This window comes from Lates calcarifer, linkage group LG6 (genome assembly GCF_001640805.2).
Source record: "Lates calcarifer isolate ASB-BC8 linkage group LG6, TLL_Latcal_v3, whole genome shotgun sequence".
Classification (NCBI taxonomy): domain Eukaryota; kingdom Metazoa; phylum Chordata; class Actinopteri; family Centropomidae; genus Lates; species Lates calcarifer.
The window spans coordinates 6,642,335-6,668,086 of NC_066838.1; the positions used below are offsets into that span (position 1 = coordinate 6,642,335).

The 25,752-nt window shown below is 41.8% G+C and overlaps 3 protein-coding genes across 3 annotated transcripts in view; 2 read left to right on the forward strand and 1 right to left on the reverse strand.

The window, feature by feature from the left end:
• Nucleotides 1-679: 679 nt before the first annotated feature.
• On the reverse strand, nucleotides 680-8,459 carry mmp23ba (matrix metallopeptidase 23ba). The gene is made up of 8 exons (XM_018675186.2): nucleotides 7,932-8,459; nucleotides 5,067-5,203; nucleotides 4,307-4,446; nucleotides 3,642-3,809; nucleotides 3,322-3,486; nucleotides 2,246-2,356; nucleotides 1,132-1,258; nucleotides 680-1,058 (listed from the first exon to the last, which is right to left on the reverse strand). The coding sequence occupies exons 1-8, from the start codon at nucleotides 8,064-8,066 to the stop codon at nucleotides 884-886; spliced, it is 1,158 nt and encodes a 385-aa protein (XP_018530702.1). The 5' UTR covers nucleotides 8,067-8,459; the 3' UTR covers nucleotides 680-883.
• A 1,979-nt stretch (nucleotides 8,460-10,438) lies between these two features.
• ubiad1 (UbiA prenyltransferase domain containing 1) lies at nucleotides 10,439-14,064 on the forward strand. Its single transcript, XM_018675187.2, has 3 exons — nucleotides 10,439-10,642; nucleotides 11,331-11,953; nucleotides 13,124-14,064. The coding sequence occupies exons 2-3, from the start codon at nucleotides 11,377-11,379 to the stop codon at nucleotides 13,609-13,611; spliced, it is 1,065 nt and encodes a 354-aa protein (XP_018530703.1). The 5' UTR covers nucleotides 10,439-10,642; nucleotides 11,331-11,376; the 3' UTR covers nucleotides 13,612-14,064.
• Nucleotides 14,065-22,409: 8,345 nt separating this feature from the next.
• mib2 (MIB E3 ubiquitin protein ligase 2) overlaps nucleotides 22,410-25,752 on the forward strand; it is a 35,738-nt gene continuing 32,395 nt past the window's right edge. The window contains 1 exon segment of the mRNA XM_018675181.2: nucleotides 22,410-22,586. Coding sequence (XP_018530697.1) covers nucleotides 22,556-22,586 — 31 coding nt within the window. The 5' untranslated portion in view covers nucleotides 22,410-22,555.

Sequence of the window (25,752 nt, forward strand, 5' to 3'; positions counted from 1 at the left end):
TCATTAATCAGTTTTATCTATCCCCTGCCCCCACCGGAGTCCTTCTGCAGATTATTACACCTGATGTGTTGAATAAGCTTGGAAGGAGAGCTGCTAGTGGAACTGACTGCTCAGTCTCTGGAGACAGACTGCTGGCTTCACTGTGAGCCTAGTAAAGTAAGCTAGACGTCTGAGGTGTTCCATATGCGGTTTAAGGTCCAAATAGTTCCAAAGGCTGTAGACAACATTGCTTATTCTGGCTTTATTAGCTTAGTTTGGTCAGTGTGTAAATTATTGAAATGGCATGCATCTAAGCAAAGGCTTCTATAACTTTTTCGGGCCCCTAAAAAGAAACACATTAGGGACATGGATATTTTTTTGGATGATGTATTTTCCATGGAGCCTATAGGAGTTTGTATAATTTAATGGAGAATTTTCCAATTGTGCTAATATCTTTTAATTTCAGTATAGCACCATCCAGCTAATTAGTTCCCTTTTTTCTGGGGACACCCCTGGGTGGCCCTGGACCCTGTCACCGACTTGGAGTTTTGAAGAAGTCCAGGCTCGATGAGTCCAAAGTGGACATTGTCCCAAACAGCTGAAAAGGGCTGTGAGCGTTTTTCATCACCAAATAAAATACAAACCGCAGCGTCTGTCATGAACAGTTTTTCACAGTCAGGTAGTATTTTTACAAAAATACTACTTGTCACGGAACATTTATTATTTGCACATATGAAAACACATTTACACGACAATCGACGATGAGACAGTTGTGTGTGGAAGAAAACAGGAAAGACATCTTTAAAAAAAAAAAACTGAAATATGTGCCCTAGTGAATGAGGTCTCGTGGTGACCGTGTGTGTGGATGTGTCCTGTTCAGTGTGCAGAGGAGACAGCGTGGCCTTCAGAAGCGCACACGTACCCTCCACGAGTAGTTAGTGAGAACTTTGTCTTTTTTCTTCACGATGCAGGTGTATGTGCCTTCGTTGATGGCGTTGGCCACTATGGTGATGTGGTCGTCTTTCAGGGAGATGTAGTTCGGGTGAGAGTACTCCAGCAGCTCCCCGTCTTTGTACCAGCTGGAACAGGAGTCAGACGTTAGACTAGTGCTGAGTGAGACGGACTAATGACAGATTACAGACGGATACTCACTATACTTTGCCTTTCTTTGATGCTATTTTCTTCCCACAACGAAAAGTCAGCTTCTTGCCTTCGACGACCAGCTTGTGTTTGGTCCTCGGGGGGGTCGGTGTGGGAGCCACAGTGGGGAAAGGGAATTCTGAAGAGGATTGAAAGGAAATACCTCAAAATAAGAAATGCAAAAATCTGAACTTTAATGATCTTACAATATCCCTGACTGTACAGGGATCATCCAAGAGATTCTGTTTCACCATTTATCTCAGTGAATTTCATAACCTGGAGATGTCACACTCTCCCTTGCTGAGACTGATTAAGGTCAAAATTTTTGATGCGAACCTTATCACGTCAGACTCTCGCTCTGCTTTTTGCAACCCCTGACCTGCCGGCGCCGTGACTGTCTTATCAATATAATCTCTCCCATCTGGTTTCTGACAAACACAACAGTCTGCCTTGTGATCAACTCAAATTCTGCTTAAAAACAGTCGCTCTCGTTAATGCCACAAAAATCCAAATTGACCTTGTGTGTCTCTAACCCTCAAGCCACAGTCTGAAATTCCAGCGGTTTGGACTCACTCAGGAATTTTCCACAGCCGTACAACATCTCCCAATCAACAATGAGGAACAGATTACTGTGAGCCAGGAATCGTATCCTCTTGCCTCTCTCCACACTGTCCCTTGTTGCTGACAAAAATCTCAGACAGCCACAACAATCTATGGGCTGTGATGGTTAAGAGGAGCCTTTTCCTGTTGTGCAACAAGAAGACTAAGCACTAGTCCACCCCACAGTAAGCCTAAAGAGGATTAGACTGTTAGATTGCTGATGTGCTATCGATACTTGGCGCAGACACAGCAATCAACAGGTACCTCCGCTGCTCTGTCAGTGTTCTGGGGGAGCTGCTATTCTCCAGGACTGAACGCACACTCCTCCAGTAGCAAGTGCAATTTCCCTTCAAATGAGATTCTTGAAAACCCCCATCGCAGCTCTGCATGGCTGGACCTGTTGGCTCCCGTTGCTCCATTGGCAAACGGTTCACAGCAGCTCCTTGCGCTGCTCAATTGAGAGAAAACTTTCTCTTTTTTTTCCCCTGGACTGCTGCTGTTTTCTGCTGCTGCTGCCGTGTCTTACCGTAACAGAAATCACAGCTGGAGGGGCAGTGCTTCTGCATCAGCTTGCGCTTGCTGTCGCAATAGCCTTTCCGAGCCCAGGCTGGACAGATAAATAACCGGTCCAAACATCCTGAAAGAGAGGCGGAGATGGAGTGAGGAGGAGGAGGATCAGACAGCAGCTCTCAGTCAGCAGCAAAAGAATTTGGATCCCCGATCTGCTTTTGGTTCCAATGAAAATGACTCACCATAATACACGCTAATCATGACTCATGAGTAGTTTATACAGTATTCATTAATGCCACGTTGGCTTTCAGTGTCAGTCGTCAAAGACAAACACTGTGGTCTGCATTCTGGTCTCTTCTGACCAAAAATGGATCACAGGTTTTATACCACTGGTTCTTCTTAAGTGTATCTAGATTAATTCTTCCAGTGCAGGGATCAGACTACATGACATTTTTACTTTTGAGATGGTCACTGTGTCAGACTACCATCACTTCCATTCTTAAATTCTTGTCCTGACTTCACAGAAAGACACGGCAAACTGCACGTTGTATGACCACTCATATCTCATTTAACTTTTATGACAAACACAGATGATCGGAAACAAGGTGAAACTTGGTGGACTGACTTTACTGTTCCACATGGCAGCACGACTCCTCTGTTGATTTGGCATGTTGAACGCAAACATCCATGAACCTGAGGTGGTCAAACTAGACAGAAGAAGGCAAAAATAATTCTAGCACTGATCTTTTTGTCAGGTGCTGCATCAGTTGTCTTCCAATGAGGACAAACTGGTCCGGTTGAAATAGGCGATGCATTCAATGCTCGCTTTTGTTCCTGTCATCCAGTCTGATCCCAGCATGAAAACTGTGCTTGCTGTTTTGGTCTTGAAGACCTTTTCCATTCACCTTTTGAATGACCTGCATTACATCTTCAATTTCATATAAGTGGTGATGTCTTTGCCTTACTACTTCTAGATACGTGTCCTGGATGACTGACAGTGTCGTAAGATCTATTTATAATTGTTGAAGCCCAAAAGAAGAACTCTCCCATTTGTGCTGTGTGCTGTAAGAATCATAAGGACTGTGAACGTACCGTACAGACGGTGTAAACCCCACACCTCATCCTGTGTGATAAGCTTGCGCCCTGTCAAAGTTGCATTCAGGTGCATTATAGCTTTGGGGTCCATTGAGTGCATGAGTCCAAGGACATGGCCAATTTCATGAGTTGCCACGTGGACAAGATCCGTCAGCCAGACCCCTGCAACAAAGATACTGTTGATTATTTTCTCTTTATGTTGCCATGTACCCTACCACCCCCACCCCCCGACGAGCTGTCCAGTTCAGCGTCTGCTGCTTCCATCACCTTATGGGTTGAATATTGACAGTTTCAACAAACATGATAAAGACACATGCCTTTCTTCCAGCTGAAGCGCATGTTTCCAAGAATCCAGTATTCATGGTCATCAAAGTGGATCTCGCCTGTTGGTGGGAAGAATGCATGAGCCAATTCTCCTGTGATGCCGTCGAAACAATGGTGCAAGTGAGACTGCAGACAGTCTGTGTGGTTGACGGGGTAGAAGCCTGCCAAAACAGAGAGAGAGAGAGAGAGAGAGAGAGAGAGACGCATACCTCAGAGCCGAGGAGGGAAACCCTGACTCCATTATTTCTGCTCTGTGTAGACTATAGCAGCAGGATGATAAATTACAAAAGTCAGAGCTTTTTCTTCAGCCTTCACCCTGCAGGATGACAACCATTTCTCTCACTGTCACTGAGAATTTATGTAGGACCCTGGAGTTTGCACCCAAAGGGACAGATAAAGCATAATTTAGACTGCTTCACCATAGGCTGACATGTATGGAAGTTGTTAAGCCTTTATTTTTTTCATTTAGAATAATGAATCATGCTGAATATAAGATTGGTAATATAGTTGCGGTGGTGTGATTTAATGAATTTGGAGGCGAAGACATTTGGGTGACGACAGCATGGAGAGAAAAATAGAAACGACAAAGCAGAAGTCTGGAGCTCAGAGCCAAGGAACATCTGTTGGGGACTGATACAGCCACATGCAGAGTACCCACCGATCTTAATGTCTGCTTCTTGGTCAGCTGGCACCTCTCTGAAGCTGAACGGCGAGACGTCGCTCCACATGCCAAAAGCCTTGGCGATGCCTCGACGTGTGTCGCTGGCATTCATCAAGTTTGTTGGGAAGGAAAGCAACCTGCTCAGAAACAACAGCATTGTGTAGTTAATATTGGTCTCTACACACATTCCTCTACAGCAGAGGAATCTGCCAAAATGCAATGGCTACTGTTCAGACAGACCAGAAGTCCCACAGGCATTGAAAGTACAGCTCCATTACTGTGACTTGATATTCTCTTATATATCGGCTGAGGTTAGACTGATATGGATACTTTTAATAAAGATCTGATATTGACTGGTTGGTATCATCTACTGTCAATATGGAGAAGGTGAAGATGTAACTTTACTAATTCAAGAACAAATGAAATTCGGCTCATTATCTACTGTCCTGTCAGTCAAATGTTCAGTGAAGATTGTAGGATCAATGAACAGTGATCAAACCTCTCAGACTAATTATCTTCTAAAGGACTTGGGTTTATGGGATCATCTGTGCAAAAGTCCATTATATAGAGTTCTGTTAGATGAATACTGTCAGATGTCAAACTTCTGGTGGTCATACAACCTTCAATGGACATCTTCAACTGTTTTTTTGTTTTCCTGTTTTTTGTGTTTCCCTAGGATTCGCTAACCTTTCTCTCCCCCTTCCTGCAGCTGTACTTTTCTGCTGTGTTGTCTAGAGAAAGAATTTTAAATGAATACTTGTATGTTAGCTTAAACTTGTCCCATTTGAGCTGCTCCGGGGTGAGGGTGTAACGCTTATTCCTGGAGAGGTGAAGCACTTGTGACCGGGCCTCTTTGCGGATCCCAATGAGCAACACAGTGGTGTGAGCTTCTTCCTTGGACAAAGAAAAACCTTTAATTAATCACCTCACACAGTGAAATTAGACACTGAACCTTGAGGCATCGGAAGCTGTTAATGCATTATAATTGAACTCATTTGAGGGAATTCAATGAGATACATCTGATTCTTTGCTTATTACAAGTCAGTACAAGAGTTTGACTTTCGTAGCTGCAGGCATTAAACTACCTTTGTCATCTTGACAGATACATCTGTGCTCGACTGCTTTTATTTCAGCGTTTAGCATGTGAAAATTAGGTGTTAGATTTTCATGCTAAGGCGTTCCATCTCTTGGATAAGGGAAGTGATCAGCAGTTAAAGTGCTTTCCAAACATCAAGTATGATCCTTTTCACAGATAGGAAAGGGGATAGGCAACACTGACTCTCAAATAATCACACTTGGATTCAGGCACTATTTTTATAGCTCTGAAACACTGTATGGGTGCTTTGCATTTTAGTGCTCTCATAAGTTGTGGTTTGCCTTGGCTGCGATATTCCATAATAATAAATAACTATGATTGCACAAGTTGATAAAATATGAACTTTTCATGGAGATGGGTTCAAGTAAGAAATCCACTTTCTAACACTTGATGTTGGGCCGTGATTCTGACCCAAAGAGCCCATCCTGTGCTCCTGTCCTAACTGATGAATTCGAGGCAGATTTAAGGAGGAATTCGAGGTACATGCAACTGTCCACTTCTCATATTACCCTCAACCTCATGTACTTGGAGACTGATGAGTACATATGCAGTACATCAGGTGTGAGATGTGAGACACAGGTTGCATTAAGTGTAAAGGCCTGATTATGCTTCAAATTACGTGCTTGTTTTGTCTGATAGTTTTGGAAATGCCCTCTTGGAGTCCAGGATGCAGCCAAGAGGAGGCTATGGGCTTCAGTCTGCTTCATAAGAACTGTCCCACAGTTTTTGTAACAAGATAAAAAGTTCGAGTCCGTTGAGACGTTACGTGTGAAGGTTTGAGCTTATTTTACTACGGCTAATACACCAGGATGAAATCCTTGTAGTGGCCCTTTAAAACACTGAATTTCAACCTGTTGGTCCCAAGATAAATCTGATGATAAATAGGAGAGGAAGGAAAAACCTCTGAAACCTAACCGCCAGAATTTTCTTTCTGGGGAAAAATTCCTGTAGATGGAGAGCAAATATCACAGCCGCTCCCTTCACTTTGTATTCTACACCCTATCCTCTGGTTCCTGTTCCTGCCTCGCCCAGTCAAGACAAGAAGATGCAGTACTTCCTTCATTTCCTTACCAAAATAGTCAAAGCGGGGCGGGCAGTCTGGCAGACTGTTGAACTGGATGACGTCTCCTGCTCTGATGTTAAAGATAGAGTCTCTGTGTTGCATTATATGTACAGGTCATTGTTTTATGCAGCAGTTGCTTTCCTGACCTCAGCTGACACACAGCAGTCTTGTGCTTGGTGATTTATGAGGTGTTTAATGTAGTAAGGCCAGCTCAGTCCTCTCTGTGCCGTGTCTCGTTATATTCACTGCAAATCTAATCTCACACTTTGGCACAAATAAAGATGAACCATAAACCATGAGGGCCAAAACAAGCACATTAGACTAAACCTTGAAGGCAGTGCTGAGTGCTGACTCAGAGGATTCTCATACATCTCTGAATTTTGAGTCATGTGAATAGTGCATTATTTTCAACCTAGATGAAGGGAATTACATTAAAAATACTCTTTGAGTGCATTTATTCACTAACTGATACATTTATTATCCAATGTGTCTTTCACTTATGCTGTATTTTATTCTGGTAGCCTACAAAAAACTTATCTGAGGCGATTATGTAATCCTCAGCAGCAGTCTTCCTGATTGACATATAATGAGAGTGTGTGGTAAAGGAAATGACATAAAGCTATCCTTCAGGCTCTGTATCACAGTGGGTGGGTGGCAGTGATTGAAGTCCTGTGGAGTTAACACATTTATTCAATTCACTGGAGATGAACAGAGATCCATTCCATAGGTTAACCTAATTACAGTATTCATCTAGCGTCTAAACCTTAGCCTTAACATTAATTGAATGTGATGAGTTTTCCCATGGGGAAACTGTAACAGTGATTTCATTGATGATGTCCAACAAATGATACGTTTGAGGAAACCAGACAAATGATTGAAATTGCATAGACAGTGGAGTCTTTAAAAGCTTCAGGGAAAGATCTATAATTGTCCTAATACCTGTCGTTCTCAACTGGACCAAAGACCATACTTCATTAAAAAAAAGTTATAATTTACTTGTACAGCATGTGACAAGGCAGGTTATTAAATTTCACCTACTTGTGGTGAATTCGGTGAATAAAGGATCCACTAACTATCGCTTTATTTCAATATAATTTAAACTTTCACATGTAGGTTCAGACCTACGGCTGTATTTTGAACAGGACTTAATTTACTTACAAAAATTAGTTACTGTTTTAAATAAGTGTTACCTCCTGTAATAACAATACTGTATGTGCCGAATTGAAAAGTGGCCTCTAAAAATGAAAAGTAACTTAAATCAAAGCAGTCCCTTAATATAGCTAGATAAAAATGTCTGGAAAATTTTAAGTAGCAGAATTTTGAATGGAGTTTGGTTTTATGTTTTTTGAGATGATCAAGGAAAACAGAAAATTACATGAGTAAATAATTTCAAACCAGACTATACATTGGACCTCACGATTGGAGTGACAGCTTTCACATGTCATGAAGTGGTCACAGCATACCTCTAACCTCCAGGAGGGAAACGCTGTGGTTTGTTGCATCCCTGCGAACAGAAGACTGAGCAGCGCAGCAGCCAGCAGAGGAGCGAAGCCCCAGTCGCCTCTTCGTAAACTTGTGAGAGTCTGACAGCACACCATGGCTTCGATATCACACCTCCAGGAAAAATACTGAAATAATCCCCTCAGCGAAGAACACACAGGTTTACCATCTATGCCCGTCAACACTGCTTCCTGGCCATTGCACGTCTCGGTAGTGTGTTACTACTTAGGTAGTTTGTAGTGCTGTGTGCGGCAGCGCAGTCCAGCCTGCGGACCGGGTAGTGAAAGTAGTGCAGACTGCATCAGCTCTGCTCGGCTCTTTTCCGCACAGTGCGCCTGCCAGAGGGCTGGTTTCACATTACTGTAGATGGGGCAGGGGGTCAGTGTCGAGACAATCTAATGAAAACCAAACGTGCTCTGTCCATCAAATCACTTGCTGCAACCACCAGAGTTCAGTTAAAGCAGAATCAGATGGCTTATTTTGAACATGATTTCCAGAGGTTTATGTAATACTGCAGGGGAAAAAAAGAGCTTGGTCCTCTCCTTATCCTGCTGTGGCATGCCCAGACAGGAGCAGGACCAGGAGCAGGGCAGGAAACCAACCAGGCATTTGGACTGAGGGAGAATGGCCCTGTTAGACATTATTTTATGAACCATCTCCCAGGACTCTAAACAAAACTCAATTTAGCATGTCATCACATAAAACACTGCATGTTTTCAACTAAACAGAAATGCTGCTTCTGTTCCTGTTTCCTTCAAAGACTTATATATATCCTTTATTGTTTAGAGTTTTGTAAAGTTGTGTCTCCAACCTCTGTGATGTGCAGGCATTTCTGTCCAGAGAGGACAGCAGCTATGATATGAACATTGTTGGAGCCACAGTGAGTGCACAGATTGTTTGCTCTGGCATGGAAAAGTTGGTTTAGTTTGGAGTTCTGCCATTTGCAGAAGTGACTCTGGGGCCCATGGGTGGGTGATGGGGTGAACAAACAGCACAAATCTGTTGTCACGGTCTTGTCTTTTTGACTAATTTGGCATTACTTGGGCCGCAAGCTTTAATACGTTAACTCATGTAACGCAATCTGCTGTTAAAAAACTTTTAAACTGAATAAAACATGATCATTAATTTCCACATAACAAACCAAAAAGTGAAATAGTTAAGAGGCAACATCCCATCCCACAGTTAGGTCCCTGAAACAAAAACAGCAATCTGTTGCCTAAAGCGTGACCTTGACATTAACATGTTTCAGTCTTTCAAAATGTTGTCAGCATAGAGGAGCTGATTACAGTACATGATCTTTTGTTACTTTTAGGTAAAATCTTGTTAGAGCTTCCCTTTTAAATCTGGTAATTATGAATACAAGATCAAATCAGGACTCTACGGTCTAAGCCCTCTGATGCTAAACTGGTCATCAGCAGACATTTTCACAGGAAAAGCACAGGTGTAATTACAGGTTGTATATCATTATATCAGTTTCAGGGTTCTGGTACTGTTCATGCTGACACACTGTCACTCCGCCTCAACTTGATGTGACACTTAATTAGACCTGAGCCATGATTAATATTGTTAGTAATACCTGTGCTTTTCCTACTATGACAGATGATTGTTTCATGTGCACTTTAGCTGCTTGTGACAGGGGTGTGGCTGCTCACACCTCCACCTGCTCATCAAAAACCCAAAACTTCCCTTGCACCTTATACTCAGGTACACGCTGTTCTGTATCAGATACTCTGAATCGTTTTGTAGCTTCATGATTTTGTTATGGTTCAGCTTGGCCATATAAATGTCATTTACCCCAGTTCTGCTTATTGGCAAAGGAAATTCAGTTGTGTCCTGAGCTGTGGCCTGCCACTGTCCTGATCCTGACCTGACCAGCTGGGTCTTTTCTGCTCCCAGGATGCTATGCAGCTCTTCTCTTTTAGTGCTACTTAGAAAATCAGGCTCTTCTCCATCTTCTCCATTAAGGATATGTAGCATCTGTAGTATATGTATGCGTGTGTCCACTGACCCCTCCACCTACACCCCAACCATACCTGGTTCCTTAGACTTGGGGCAATATGGAAAACTGAATTTAACCATGAAGTTCTTTCACTGGACTGATTCCACTGGATGCTTATTGGGGTTATTTTATTTGACTGTTTACACTAGTATTTGTCTCAGTATAATCCTGATTATAACTCATTTGTAAACACTGTAATTTGTAAAATTTTTGTTCGTTGTTTATTGGCTTCACAGCATGCTTTGGGTGAACTGCTCATTATTTGCCCCTAAAGCCCAGTAGAGATTATCTAACACAGTTAAATAAACATACATGATTATGAAGATGTATGTAATTGGAGAAGAGGTGGACTATACACATTTAATTTTCTATAGTCTCGTTTCATGTTCATTATTTTTCGTATTGTACCAAATTATTTGTCAGACTCTAACACAAGTTGGAACCAGTTATGGGAGGTGCTTGTTTCTTCGACCTCAGTGCGCTGTTGCACTTCAGGCGGAGGAAATGGCGCCCGTCAGGTGTAGCAGGCTGTACTGTGGCCAACCAGTCAAGTACTCTCGGAGTTGACACGTAAGCTATCAGATTGGCTCTCACCGTACCGGGCTCGGCGGGTACAGAACTATGTTTTTAAGCGGAGAGGGACCCGGTTCGTGTCGGATCCTGAAGCCGTAGCTGGTAAGAACTGCTGTCCTCGCTCAAGAGAACATTAGCTCGGCGGCTAGCCTGTTAGCTCTAATCCTATAATCTCAGCAGTTAGCTTGAGGTTGTTCTCTCCTCTCGATATCGGTGTTCTTATCTGGTTCCTCCAGGCTGTAGTTTCTCCACAGTTTGACAGTGGGTGGTTTTTAACCAAATGACACGTGAGTTGGCAAAATCGACGATTAGCCGCTCTCTGTTCAGCTCTGAAAACACACTTTACTCTGAAAGTGTCAGTAACTGCCAGTTTCTCTTACTGTTAGCAGCTCTCCCGGCTGTGTGCCCTCTGTAACCCCCGGGCCTGCTGTTAAAACTCTAAATTAACAGATCTGCTGCAGCTACAATATCTGTCATGTCTTAAATGGTCTGATTACGTGGAGCAGGAGTTAGGTGTGACATTTTTCATATATCATATTATTTATTTGTGATATTTTCTTTTTTACCCCAGTGTGAGAAAAATAAATATTTTTAAAACAAAATACACCAAATATCTGAAAGTTATCTGTGTAAATGTAAAATATTGACCACAGTTTCTTGATTTAGTGAATGATTCAAATGTTTTTTTAAAGAAGCATATGAGCCCTACTTTATGGACATGAAATGGTTTGTATGTATCAAGGCTGTGGTGTGTAATTTTATTTCTCTGATTTGTTTTTTACTGCTACAGGAACCCCGGACTCTGACATTTGGGAACACAGTTGCTGGTACTGCAGATGCCTTGCAGTGAAATGGCCAAAGAGCAGAAACAGAGCAGGGCGGAAACATTTGTTCTAACTGGATCAAACGGTCACAATGGCCAGCAGTGGCAGACTGGTATGAATAACTTGGTCAGTCATCCTCCAGGCCCTAACCACATGTCGAGGATGGCCCGTGTTGCCTCAGATGTCAGGCAGAAGTGCGCGGCATATGTGCTAGCACTGAGACCATGGAGCTTCAGCGCCTCGCTCACGCCGGTGGCTCTTGGCAGCGCCTTGGCGTATAAACTTGAGGGTTCTGTGGACTTGGTGATCCTGATGGTGTGTGCGGTGGCCGTCCTCGTAGTCCACGGGGCAGGCAACCTCGTAAACACCTACTATGACTTCTCCAAAGGGATTGATCACAAGAAGAGTGATGATAGGACTCTGGTGGATGAAATATTGGCGCCCCAGGATGTTGTTATGTTTGGAGCATTGTTATATTCTTTGGGGTGTTTGTGTGCCACTCTGCTCTACTTCCTGTCTACACTTAGACTGGAGCACCTAGCCCTTATTTACTTCGGGGGACTCTCCAGCTCTTTTTTATACACTGGAGGTAAGTAAAATATTAACTTGTGTTTCTTGGATTGCTGCCTCACTGTTTATCAGCCACCTCAGTCACTAAAAACACACAAACATACACTCACACACATGCATCTCATGTCTGAGCATGGCAACACTGCATGTCAGTGGCTCCAGGTGCCGACGAAAGATTGCTCTCTGAAAAATAGGAACTTGCCAGAAAAGTGTAAATGGCACATTTGTGTTTACCACTGAGGTCACCAAAGGGGTGGTGTGGTTTCTGGCCATGCAAATAATTTAATGTTTTTTTGTGTCAATGTTTTAAGATGTTCACCTCTGAAATGTCTTCATCCACACTAAAAAAGTGGAGGTGACTTTAATGTCTGCTGCTCTAAACACAGAGAGTTATATTTGAGACATATTTGAGCAGCAGTGTGTGTTTGGCGGCAGATGTGTGAGAGATGGATATCTGAAAACCTGCTCACATAAGACTGAAACTATTTAGGCTAGATAGTAAGTGAGGAAGTGAGAAGATGTTATTATTTGACATTGTTCTCTGCATTGACCATCAACCTCACATTTAATGGCAGAGCTTCTCTACTAACTGAGGAACTGCTAGTTTTTTTTGGGGTGAACTGACCCTTTAAAGCAGTTGGTGTCTTTTTCAAACATGACACTGATGTGTTACATTTCTTCATAAGGTGACGTGCATGTCTAAGCAGAGACGTGTACAGTACACACCTTCCATCAGAACTTAATATAACTTCATTATGCAGCTTGTTTAAATGACAGGACGCTCTTTAATGTTGCACCTTCACTTTGTGTTTCATGCTGATATTGTTTTGCTGTGGTTTTATCTATAAATATCTTCAGAGATAGATCTTCATTAAAGGGGGAACAGATGAAGGTCAGTTTAGTGGTCATGCATAGCACTACTCACCCTGTGAAAACAGCTGTTTTCTGTTTCTCTGGAGGAGCTTTGTCAAGTCTGAGAAAATAACCCTGACTCTAGATAGCTGTCACTAATATTTGTGCCTGTGAGGCTTTGATTCTGACCTCCCTGATTGGAACATATGGGGCCAGAGAGATGAACAGAACACTGAAAACAGAAGCTGTGCCTCTGTCCTTGGGGATTTAATGGCAGGGTGTTGACAACTACTAATCAAACAGTTAAATGTGGCTTCTGTTTACTCTTTTCCCTCAGGCATCGGCCTCAAGTATGTGGCCCTGGGAGATGTGGTGATCCTCATCACCTTCGGCCCTCTGGCGGTGATGTTTGCCCACGCCGTGCAGGTCGGCTACCTATCGGTGCTGCCACTGGTGTACGCCGTCCCACTGGCCCTCAACACAGAAGCCATCCTCCACAGCAACAACACCAGAGACATGGACTCTGACAAGCAGGCGGGCATTGTCACCCTGGCCATCCTCATCGGCCCCACGCTCTCCTACGTCCTCTACAACCTCCTGCTCTTTGTTCCCTACGTGCTCTTCTGCATCCTCGCCACCCGTTACACCATCAGCATGGCGCTGCCTCTGCTCACGCTGCCGATGGCCTTCCCCCTGGAGAAGCAGTTCCGCAGCCGATGCTATGCCAAGATCCCCCAGAAGACGGCCAAGCTCAACCTCCTCATGGGACTTTTCTACGTGTTTGGGATCATTCTGGCTCCTCCGGGCAGTTTGCCGTTACTGTGATCCTTTAGCTTTGATATTCAAATTTTATTGTTTTAACACAGACTAGTTTATGTACCTTCTTGTATTTGTAAGAAGCTTTCACCGGCTTTCACCGGCTTTAATTTATTGTCTAATTTATATGTTGAACAGAGATTTAGTTTAGATCCTCCTCTGTGACACTGAAAGCATAATCATATGTTTTTTTTTCAGTATTAAGCCCGGTGTAACGTGTTGGTGTCTTTTTGTAGAGATGGGGCAACATTTTTACCACATAAGGACAGACCATAAACCTACAGCTGCCATACTTGTAGTTCTTCAAGACACAACATGTAACACTGATACCTAAAAACATCAATAAACCATTATTCTCACCACTGTACTCTCTGTATGGTACACACCGTTGATTTGTTCATTGTGATTTTTGGAGAGCCAAATAGTATTTTATGGGATTGTAATAAAACTCACTGATGCTGATGTCACATGTCTTTATTTTGGATCAACGAAGCTCACTTTTCTTTATGCCAAAGCAAATATGATCATTCAACATAACATGCAGGATAGAAAATTCACTGGTTTAATGTCAATTTAATGAGCAGTTTTTAAATTTTATTTCATATGATTAGAAGGTTTAAAATATGGAAGAATATTGACTGTGAGGTTCACTCATCTCCATTCAAAATGTGAAATGCCCGGTGGGCCTGTTAGATGTAATTTGAATTGCAGAGTGGATCCTGTAACGGAGAAAACAGCTGTATCATTGTTGTACTGAAAGTGAAGGCCCTTGTTATCAGTCATCAAGCGGCTACCTGCAGGTGTGGACACACAGTTACAGAATATATTCTGTCATATAAACACTGCCTTTGTGTTGGTAGTGAAATACAAATTTGACTTTTGACTATTAGCAGGACTGTTACTGTATGCTCCACAACTTCAAGTGACACTGAGAGTGATGCTTTATGGCAACAAACACCACAGGAAGATTATTTTATATCTTTGTCACATGATACCTGTGACAAATGACACACCCCTACCTTCATGTTTTTTTTCAATTACAGGGATAGTTTATATAATTTAATTCATTATGAACAACTTTGTTTTTTTAATTGAGTCTCTACGGATGTTGGGGCCCATAATATTAGAAGATATATTTATTTCAGTCAGTCAGGCAGTCTCAACATTTAAAACAGTGGAAAAGAAAAGAAAACAACAAAACAAAACCCAAGGTAAATTTGTGTAGTGGTGTGTTTGTCAGCAGGAGGCGGTATTGGACAACCGTTAAACAGGCACCGCTGCTACATACGTTGTGTAATTATTACTGTTAAACTCCATGTTTGCTGGGTCAGATGCAGCAGTTCAACTGATGCTTGTGATGTTTAATTATTTGTACATCCTTTGTCTTTAACAGTCAATATCTCTGTTGGTGCCAGTGTTTTTGATGAGGCTGGAAACCACTTCTGTAGCACAACATTCATATGACCATATTACTGTTTTGGTCATTTTGTTGTGTCTCTTAGAAACAGCAGAGAGCACAGAAGCCACATCATTAACAGATATTATAATATTTTCATACAGTCCTTGTGGTATATCTATTTGTTCTGTATTTAGGTGCAGGTTATTGTGAAAACATTTTCATCCTTTTGTCTTTTCACATTAGTAACAGTCTTTGAGTGCATTCAGACTCAAATGCTTTAATTGGGCTTTTACTGAGAAGCGCACCTCAGGCTTCATTTTAATAATTACCTTGCCTCCCTCTGCATCTCTGTGCGCTGTCTGTGGGTGCTCTGGTTTCCACCCACAGCCCAGAGACATGTGGGGTGCATGACTTGGAAACTGCCACTCCCATCTTGTAAATGCTGTAAAAGGTTAATTACAATTCTAATAAACAACTACTACTAACTTTGCGTTTCAGAATATTGATATTATATTAAAATGACAATACTGTTAAATTGTATTTCTGCCATGGCTGTTATTTTGTTGCTTAACCCTGTGACACTGGAGTTCGTTCTACATTATGAGAAATGAGAAAGAGAGGGAGACATCAGACTGGGGTTTGACAAAGAACTAATAACAAGTGAATAATTGGGGAACTGAGACATGTTTCTGTGCTGTTTTTATATTTTCACTTTCCATAAAAGTTAAACTCGACTGATCAGGTCACAGGTAACTGTTGTTTTGCACGCTGAAAAAGTTAATTACAATTTATACGATATGCTTGAAAGTGAACCTGGCTGATTTCAGGATTGTTGTGGTTATTACGAAGAGCACGTGAAGGCAGCATTAGTAGTGACGCAATGTATGGGCGTGTTGTCATGGCTGTGTACTGCAGGACCGCACAGTATAGTAAATACTTATTTCTGCTTAAACAAGTCATGTCAGCGTTGGTGGTGGACAACGACACGGAATTACATTTTACCACAAAGTAAACAGTCCTGACAGAGGCCCGGTAAGTAGCTACACCAATGGAGAAGTTGTTTTTATACCAATAAAGGATGGCCAAACATGAGTTAGCTAGCTAGCGTCAACGTTAGACAAGCTATTCGTACGCACAGTCCCACCATCATCTCTCAGTGTAAAGACATGCAGAATTCCGTCCACTACTTTCTCCAATTTAATGTCACCCTGGTTTTTGTAGTACACTACAGCATATTGGTGATTAGTGATACATTTACATGTGAGCCACCGTGCAGCGCGTTACTTCTGTAAAGATTAAACGTCTTAGTTTTTTTGCTCGAGTCAACACAGTGATATATTATGGTGAGCGAGAGGAGGCTGTTGATAGAAAGATTGCTAATGTCAGCTGTTAATTTTAGGAACTGTCATTTAGCATATCATAAGAAATGCTTGTTCGTGGTTACTGTATGTGTTCGCCGATGAAACCGATGAGTTTCGTCTGATGATTCGGCTCAGGTTTGTCCTTTTTATATCGTGTAACTGCTCTTCTCAATAACAAAAATCATCAAATGGCCACATTTTGAACGATGCTTGGTGTTACGTTGTCACCACACGAGGGAATAGAGAGTATCTGGGCGTTTACCTGACTAGCTCCCAAGCTAACTGTGGTTAGCTGACTAGTAGGAGGTGTCGCTTGTTGTACTGTACCTGCCAGCTCTGGTCAGGTGGTCAGTCTGTACATGTCATTGTGCTGAAAGGAAGAAACAGTCACTGTCACCAGACCTAAAAACACAGAGTTATGGGAATATATGGAGCACACCCGTTTTGTCAATGATAGGAGCACTGTTAGAGGAATAATGGCAGTCTACTGTCTAGTGTGTGTTGCTGAACTGACATGCGTTAGGACTGAGAGAGTATGCGTTGTAGCTGTTAACCCTCTCCACCTGTCATCCCTCTGGTCATCTGGTGGTGTTGGAAGCAGAGGCCAGCTGCGACTGGACATAGTCAGGATTGCTCTCAGCCACACCCACTCGGGAGCAAAGTTTCAGTCCTCTGCTGTTTCTCTGTCTTATTGTCCTTTCTTAACTCCACAAATCTAAATCAAAATAATCAAGATCGAGAAGCGATCGACTAATTTTAGTTGAGAAGAATGGGGAAAATATTGTGTGGAAATTCTCAAGGTAAGACCTCTGAATATTTAGGATAACTTTTGGAAGCAGACTGTGCTAAATTAGCCTCTGTAGGGAAACCTTGGTACACGTTTTGGCTCTGAATGTGTTTCTTTTAGCCTTTTAGTAGTGAAAAGCAAATATCTTCTACATAACCTCTCCAGACTGTTTCCAGGGAAAATGTGACTGTGTTTCCACATCGCTTTTTTTATATCACCAGACTAAGATTTAAATGAAAAAGGCTAAAGACGGGCGTGATATTGAAATGTGGTGTTTGACAGTTGTATCTGTCACCATACTGCAGTGACAGTTTTCATGAAACATTTCATTGCATTGGGATTAGGCAACCAATTGTATTGATTCAGTTATACAATACGTAATCAATAAAAACTCCTTCATGTCCATTGTATATCCCCTGGATGACACTAACCATCCAGTATCCTGAAGACAAGTCAAAATAGCAGCTGAAGTTTACACTCCAGTGTAGTTTGACTTCTACTGTAAATGAGAGAGCTGCACACTTTGCTTTGCATAAGGCTGGATAGTATGATCATAAGATGATAAAAATGAATTTTATATTGAAGTCTGTCCTGTTAATATCTATGATTGTATTAGACCACTGCTAATAGTTTTTTAAACGAATAAGCATGATTCCTGTTTTTTTAATTAAATTATTAAAATTATTAAATAATTATTAAATCAAATTACATTTTTTAAAGAACACATCATAACTGTACAACAACAATGACATCAACACTGTCAGGCACAAATCATCCATGAACTTATGTCTGTTAAACAGAATTCAATGTAAAAGAAAGAGGACAGGGGGGTCTCAATATAGCACTGTATAATTTGTATCTATGTATACATGGTACAGCATACGAAAAGAAGGAAAGGGAATGACTAATTAAAAAACACTTTAAACATTTTAAAACAGTGAGGATGAGGGGGAAAGTCACCAACCACACCCCTTATTCCAACAAGTACTTTATCCATTTTGTCCATGTTACAATGTATACATCATTTATCCACTATAGGTGGGTTCAATTGTAACCAATTATGTGTAATTGCTTAACTGATATATTTTTAAGAGATATCTATTGTTTCCCGTTATTCCGTCTGGTAGATCACCCAAATATAGTGACTGTCATGTCATTGGGATCTGGAGCCTGAGAACATGCTGCATGATTCTCCAAATACTTAACATATCTCAGGGAAGCTCCAAAAAATGTGGTAGTGAATTGCCTCCCCACCTCTCCAACATGTCTGGTTTATCAATTTTAAATCTGTTTTCATTTTGGGGATAGTAAAGAAACAAACAACATTCTTCCAACCAAGTTCACACCGATACATAGAACAAGATGTAGAGAAAACTATTTTACACATGCTCTCCCATCGCTCCATGGTATAGATTGTGCTCATTCTCCTATGCTTTAGAATTCCCAAGTAAAGTTTTGAAGCTGTAGGTTTTGAGTTACCCCTGTATGCTTGTACCATTATTTGTATTATATTGTTTAATTTGACCTGGAGAATCTTTTCCTCTGGACTGAGGATTTAGACTGGCTGCCTTCCGCTGCAGCCCACAAGCCTGTAATAGTTAGACAGATGACAGTCTGAGTGGTATCATGCTGTACTGAGAGAGTCAGCACCTCAGAGTCATCCAGTTTGATACAGACTGAATAAATGTCATTGATCTCTGTGGGAATGTTTGGTGCTCGTGGCAGCAGTTTGTAGGAGGAGAGGATCCAGGAAGAAAACACACAGGAGACGCAGCAGGTCCAGATGGAAAGATTAATGTTATATATTAGTGAAGGGAAGGGTGACATGTGCCAGAGTAGAATTCACAATCCCCAGACAATATGGGCTTTAGTCTGAGCGATAAGAATTGCTCATTCAAGTAGAGTACACAGGACAGGAGCAGAGTTGTGTTTGACAAGTTGATTTGATTTTTCAGCCTCAAACATGTCCGCAGTTCCCTCTTGTTTTATTTGATGAAGTAGATGTTTAACACGTATGGTTGCAAAATTCTGGGAATTTTCATAGTTGGAGATTTTTCATGGGAATTAACAGGAATATATTGGAATTAACGGGGATTAACAGGAATAATATTAATAGAACTAAACTGGAAATTTGCAAAATTACAGGCTCTAACAGAGAACTTAAATGTAGTTGGAAGAAAAGACATCTTGCAGTATAATCTTGGTTAAAACAGCCAGATTCAATGCAAATTCTACATCCAGTCTAGTAGGGTTGGATGATATTACAGGGGCAAATATATTTGATCAATTTAAGTATTTAAGTCAATTAGGTATTTAAGTTTAGCTAACAAAAAATAGATCAAAATGTCTCTATATAGTAGCTCCCATGGAAAGTTTCCAACTTAAAAATATTTTATAATTTGCCAGCTGAAAAAAAGAATTGCAATCCTATCCACAGTGCACAGTTACCTGTCAGAATGATTGGCTGATCAGACACACCCTACAGCTGTGTCCCAGTGTCTAAGCTTTGTGTTTTTCCCAGGCTGCAACATGCCCATACTACATGGCATGGTCTGATGACTGCCATGTTGGGGTGTGTGTGTGTGTGATTGTCTACTGGAAGAGGAGTGGTGTGAATGAATGCCTCCTTTTATATGATCCAGACCAACAAGTCTATTACATGGACAGCAGCAGCTTTGTTTACATGATGGGAGAATGGTGTAATAAACTTCATTATAAGCCTGTGTCTCAACCACTTCCTAAGCCCCCCATTCATTCATTCATTGGCTCTTCATGTCCTGTTAATACCAGCTGTACGTTTGTGTGTGTGTGTGTGCCAGCATCAACACAACCCTGGTTTGGCTGTTTTTTGGAGCCATATTGTTGGTGTCTCCCACAGCTGTGGCCACATTAAAGAGTATTGTTCAAGGCTACAAAAGGAACACAAACACACACATACACAAACCCACACACACACCATATTTGTGTTTCTGTGTGAGCCTGGAGGAGACTCGGGGGTTGGTGTTGCCAGCTCACCAGCAGCAGTTGCACAAATCAGTTTGCGACTGAAAATGAGCATCATGGCAGGTGCCCATTCATCAAATCTCCTCCAACCCCGCCCCTTTTCTTCTCCTTGTGCCCCCACCCCCCCACCCCCAAAAAATAACAACATACAGACCCTGCCCCTGAAACGTTTGCCCCTCCCCCCTTCCCTCTGTCCTCTGCCTGTCTGCTCATTGGCAGTAGAGCGAACGGTGTCCCCACGGGCTATGAAAGAGAGGGCTGTACATCCTTATGTAGATCTTGATGCGCATGTTTTCATACGTACTGATCTGTAAACACTGTGTCGGCTTCACACGCGTGTTACTGAAGCTCACATCCCTCCAGTGATGGGATACAGCATCACAGGAGTCCTATGCGGAGCAAAGCCCATTGGCCTGTTTTTATGCGAGAGCAAGAGAACGTCGACCTGAATGCAGCGCTCGTCGGGCAGCCGCTCTTCCTGGCTGTCCTCCTCCCTTTCCTCTCCTCTCCTCTCCTCCTCCACAGTGGTAATCCTTGCTGACACAACGCACAAAGGACTAAATGCTAGCTGCATCCTCCAGCAGCAGGGCTCTCTCCTCTTCCTCCTCCAGCTTTGATCCTCTATAGCCAGGCTGTTTGCCTGTACAGCAGGACGCTGTTTCTGTAGGACTGCTCGCCACTGTATATCACATCTCTGGAATACCGGCCTGGCTACCCTCCTCCTCTGCCCCCCGCATCCCCTCCTCCTCCTCCTCCTCCTCCTCCAGTTCATTCAGGGAGTGCATCAGAACACGGCTCCAGCCCTGAGGAGGCGTTTTTTGTTTCCCTGGACGCCGACGCCGGTGGTACCACCGGTAGCTTATTTCTTCCTCATCATCTGATGTGCATATGTAGCAGGAGGTAGGAGCTGCTTCCTCTCCTTCCCTGTTTTTGTCGGGCTCTGTATTCACCCTGCTGCACATCACCATACCAACAGGTAAACCAGCTAAACAGGACATGCTTTATTTATCAAATTATATATTTCAGTCATGTCTGCTTGGATAATTTCATCTTACTTTAAGCCGTGAAAGCCAGGTTGATGCTGTTCATATTTTGAGATAGAGCAGATTATGTTCAGCAGTTTGAATTTCTTGAAAATAAATGACATTGGCATTTCAGAAATAGGGTTAGCCACACAGTGTTCTTCTTCTCTAAATGAAATATGGCTGCTTCTTTTGTCACTGTGGACAGATTTGCTGGTTTCACTGTTTACTATCCCAGAAAAGTAAAATGATCACGTGCAAAGACAGCACACATGCAGCCGGTACATGTCCATAGCCATGCTACTACAGTGCCACATGTCATTGCAGTCTGTAGTAAAGCTAGTAGATGTGCTAAGCAGGCAGGCAGACACCTGGCTGGCCTGGCTGCTGTTATCACTGTTTGTGTAACAGGCTGATGACAATCAAACAAGCAAAAAATGTTTGTCTTGACCTGCAGACGTTGCATTGCTCTGGTCTAACAAGGATGTTGATGTTTAAGTTGTGCAAGTAGTTTTGGGTTTCAGTGTTTTGATTGCAGGCTGCACACCAATCACAGTAGCTTTGGTGCAGAGGTTAGAGGTATTTGAGTTTACTAGAGGTAGATGTTACAAGATCTGGCTCTTTGTAGTTAACTATATCATATAGACAGTGGCCACAGTGCTGTAAGAATCAGTATCAAAATGATTTTAATCGGTGTAGGATTCATTTAAGAAAGATGATTGTGTTGCTGAGAATACTGTATTAAATTTCACCTCTCCAGTACTGAATGAAATGAGTGTTTCCAGGGATAGCTCAGATAAGACTGCATGCTTTTAATGTTTGTTTGGGAGCTTAATGCGTAAGTAGCAGCATGTGATTCAGTATTGACTTTTGACATGATGTTTGTCTCGAAGTTATCAGTCTTGGACTGGACTGATAGAACCCTGCAGTTTGGACTTAGACTTGTGTGAATGTAGCTCATCTTACAAGAGACTAGTCTCAGCAAACATAGAAAATGATCAAAGCTCATTATGTGATACGACAATGCCTCATTATTACACAAGGTAATGTCTTTAATTGAAACACAGAATGACTCTTTTCTGTCTTTACCTAACTCAGCTAACTTGTTTTTTTCTCGGATAATGTGATAGGCTTGTCCAATCCTTGAGCAACCTCTACCCGACAAAAAATCAACCAAGCAGAGGGGAAAAAAACTGCATGTTCCAAAACAAAGAGCAAAGTTCATATCAAACCAAACAGAATGAGCCAAAAAGGGTTCAGTCCCCTGTTAGGAAGATGACTGCTTTATAGCATTCAGATGGCACTGCAGGTTTACCTGGGATAACAGTAGTGCGAGGCTCGTGGTGGTGACACGACAAACTGGAAACCAACTACAGCCAACATGTTCAAAAGTGGGCTGAAGATCATGGGGAGTAAGTATGATAACTCACTTTAATTTGATGTGATAATCCCAGCACAGTGACATTGAACGTACAGAAAGTCTTCTGAGGGAACACTTTGCTGTGGTAGAATTTTTGTGAAAGGATCCTGGTATAAAGTTTGCTGATAGGAACAATTCTGCTCATATCAAGTTGCTTTTTAAGTATTTGGTTGCTACCATTGAGCTTTGTAAGGATGGTTTTGGACAAAGCTGACAAGACAAGAAATATTTGAAAATGACGAGGTAGTACACTATGAATTGTTTCAGTAGTTGAGTGTTTAACTGTGTGTGATCATCATGAGGTATTTTCCATGTTCCACACTCAATGGCTGCTTTTATTAATGGACATATCAAATTGAATCATACAAACAGAGTAAGTGTGTACGACTTTAGTGAGTGAAATTTCAGGAAATGTAGGTAGGCCAAACAGAAGCCTGAAAAGGAGAGTGTTATTTTAGGCCAGTCGCCCACTCTGAGGAAATCTTTCTAAATGTGTTATTTACTCTGGGCCCTTATTGATTTTCCCAAATGTCCCCTGGCCACCAGATGTTTCTGACATGAACCAGTTGCAGCAGGCTGATATTAGGGCTGATGAGGCTAAAGTCATAGAGCTTGTGTTTAGATTACACATTGCTAAGCATTTAGACCCTGTAGCTACAGCACAGAAACCAGCACAGGCAAACAGCCTATTCTTATTAGACATTAGAGTGAGGATATAAACCAGCCAGACTACATGTCACAGGACATATCTGCTGCTTTGCGCAGTAGCACAGATCTAATGGCACTGGGTCTGCCAATAATAATACTCTTGTCTCATTTCCCATTTTGAAGCTGCTCAGTGATTATTATCAGAGAGTTTGAACAAAGAACCGCATATATGCTTATCTGCTCAACAGTCGTTACGTGTGTCCCTGCCCTTACTGAAACCATGTCTGTAGGTGTGTCATGTCAATGGCCTATGCGCCTGAATCTTATATAACAATGGAAAGCAGGGACATGTTTCTGTGATCACCTTAAACTAACCAAAAGGAAAAGACAAACAGCAGAGTTCAGTGATGGACTGTTTTCCAGTCCCGTAGCTGCAGGATCTGCAGTCATTACTGCCTGCGCCCACACAGATCCACAGTCTCATTTCCGCTCCTTCACTGAGATTCTGATCACATGGGACATGCGGGATCCTAGTTCTACTGCAACACTTGGTTTGACTGTGTGTTGTCTACCAGCACTATGCTACATTTTACACTTTCTGCCCCTCGGTCACAATGAGAGGAGATGTGCTGATGTGCTCTAAAGCACAAATGGGAAGATTGCGCAGTTCAACAGTTACAAATGGGCCTTGAGGTTTCGCACTGTATGTCCTGATCGTACTCTATGCCCTCACTGAATTTTGGGTATGCAGTACATTCATACTGGAAAAATTATAACATCATATATAATTACTGCTTACTTTAAGTTTTATGTTAGTAGCATGTGCAGTTTGACATTGGTTAACCCACCTTGTTCATATCCAGTTAGGTCAGAATATTCAATACATAATTTTTTTAAATACTAATGGCAACAGGGCTTCACAGAATCTTCTTCACAGAAAGTGAACGGATTTGGAAAGTCTGCTGATAATAATTAAATTAATATTACAAAATGATATCACAAATGACATGTCATTTGTTGATGTTTAGAATGTGCAGCAGTTTAAAGAGGAGGTCAAATTGAACCTTTATTAGCAATAATACACCCGCTTTACAAAAATTACATAATATCCCTAAGCAGTTTGAAGTGTGTACATTTGTTGTTATGTTGGTGTGTATGTCAGTGTTGTGGCCAAACGCCTGGTTGTTTGTGTGAAGGAGGGTGACGCTGCCCTCCCAGATTGGCCCTCAGCAGTGTGTGTGACGGAAGCCAGCCCATCTGTTATTGCAGGCAGAGAGCTGTAATCCTGCCTGTCTCAGCCCTCAGTCGCAGATTGGCAGCGACATTTCAGCAACACAGGTGGCCTTGGTCATGACTGCCTTCAAAACACACACACACACACACACACACACACACACACACACACACACACACACACACACAGAAAAGTAGAAGGAATGTACTCTGGACAGCCAACCTCTGGAAGAACAGTGCTTAAGCTGCAGCCGCACCTGTTGTTGAAATATGGTGAAACTTCCAAATCAGACACCTTGAAATATCAATCCATAATTTGCAAAGTTAGTGGTGGTCTCAAACTTTTTTCATGTAATAGTTCTTTGACTGTACATTAAAAGCAAAATGATGGCTCTGTAATATAGAGACGACCAGCTGTTTTTCTGTCCTACAGCCTATACAAAGTCATATAATCATCTCAACTCATTTTCCTTTGATCATAAGCTGCACTAAATGAATCTGATCTGATTTAGTACCAAAACTAGAACTGAAAATGGGTGTGGTGACATTTAACTACTAAGAAAAAGTTGGGCAGATATAAACATAAGTTGAATTTGTTTAGTTTTTTCAGCCTGTGGCAGACGAATCAAATAATAAACCTTGCGCTTATTGTCCTGGTGGACATTTGGACCCTGATGTAATAATTTAGAATAATAATTAGCAGATTGTACTTGATTGTACATATCACTTGTTAAAACAACTTTTAGATTGTTATCTGGATAGGTTAAACCTCTGATATTTGTTAGTGAGTGTTTAAAAACTGGATATGTTTTAAGTCACAGTATTGCAGATAGTTGCAGTTGTAGTTGTTGCTGTCTTTGCCCTGGGCACCTTCATGACTCACAGATTTCAGATTTTCAGTTAAGCATTTAACATACTCTTGATAGTTTATGAACTAGAAAACATTCAGAACAGATTTTGTCATCAGGTCAATTGGCACAGTCCTGGAATTTGGCCTGAGGTTGCTGTAGGTAATGTTACACACAAGATATGGAAGTGCCCTAAGTAAACATACAAGTATAAATACAAAGACTGAAGTAGGAGAGCACATTGTTTTGGCCGAGGTGTGTTGGTACAAACGTGTCAGGCCAGAGAACATGGAGTTGTTTTCATGTGTGCATTTAAATATTTTGGATGATTAAACTTACAGGTTCTTTACTTAACTGAGTTGGCACTGAGTTGTGATTTTCAAAGAAAGTGAGGCTGCTTTAGCATATATATTAATGCTTTGTTGTGTA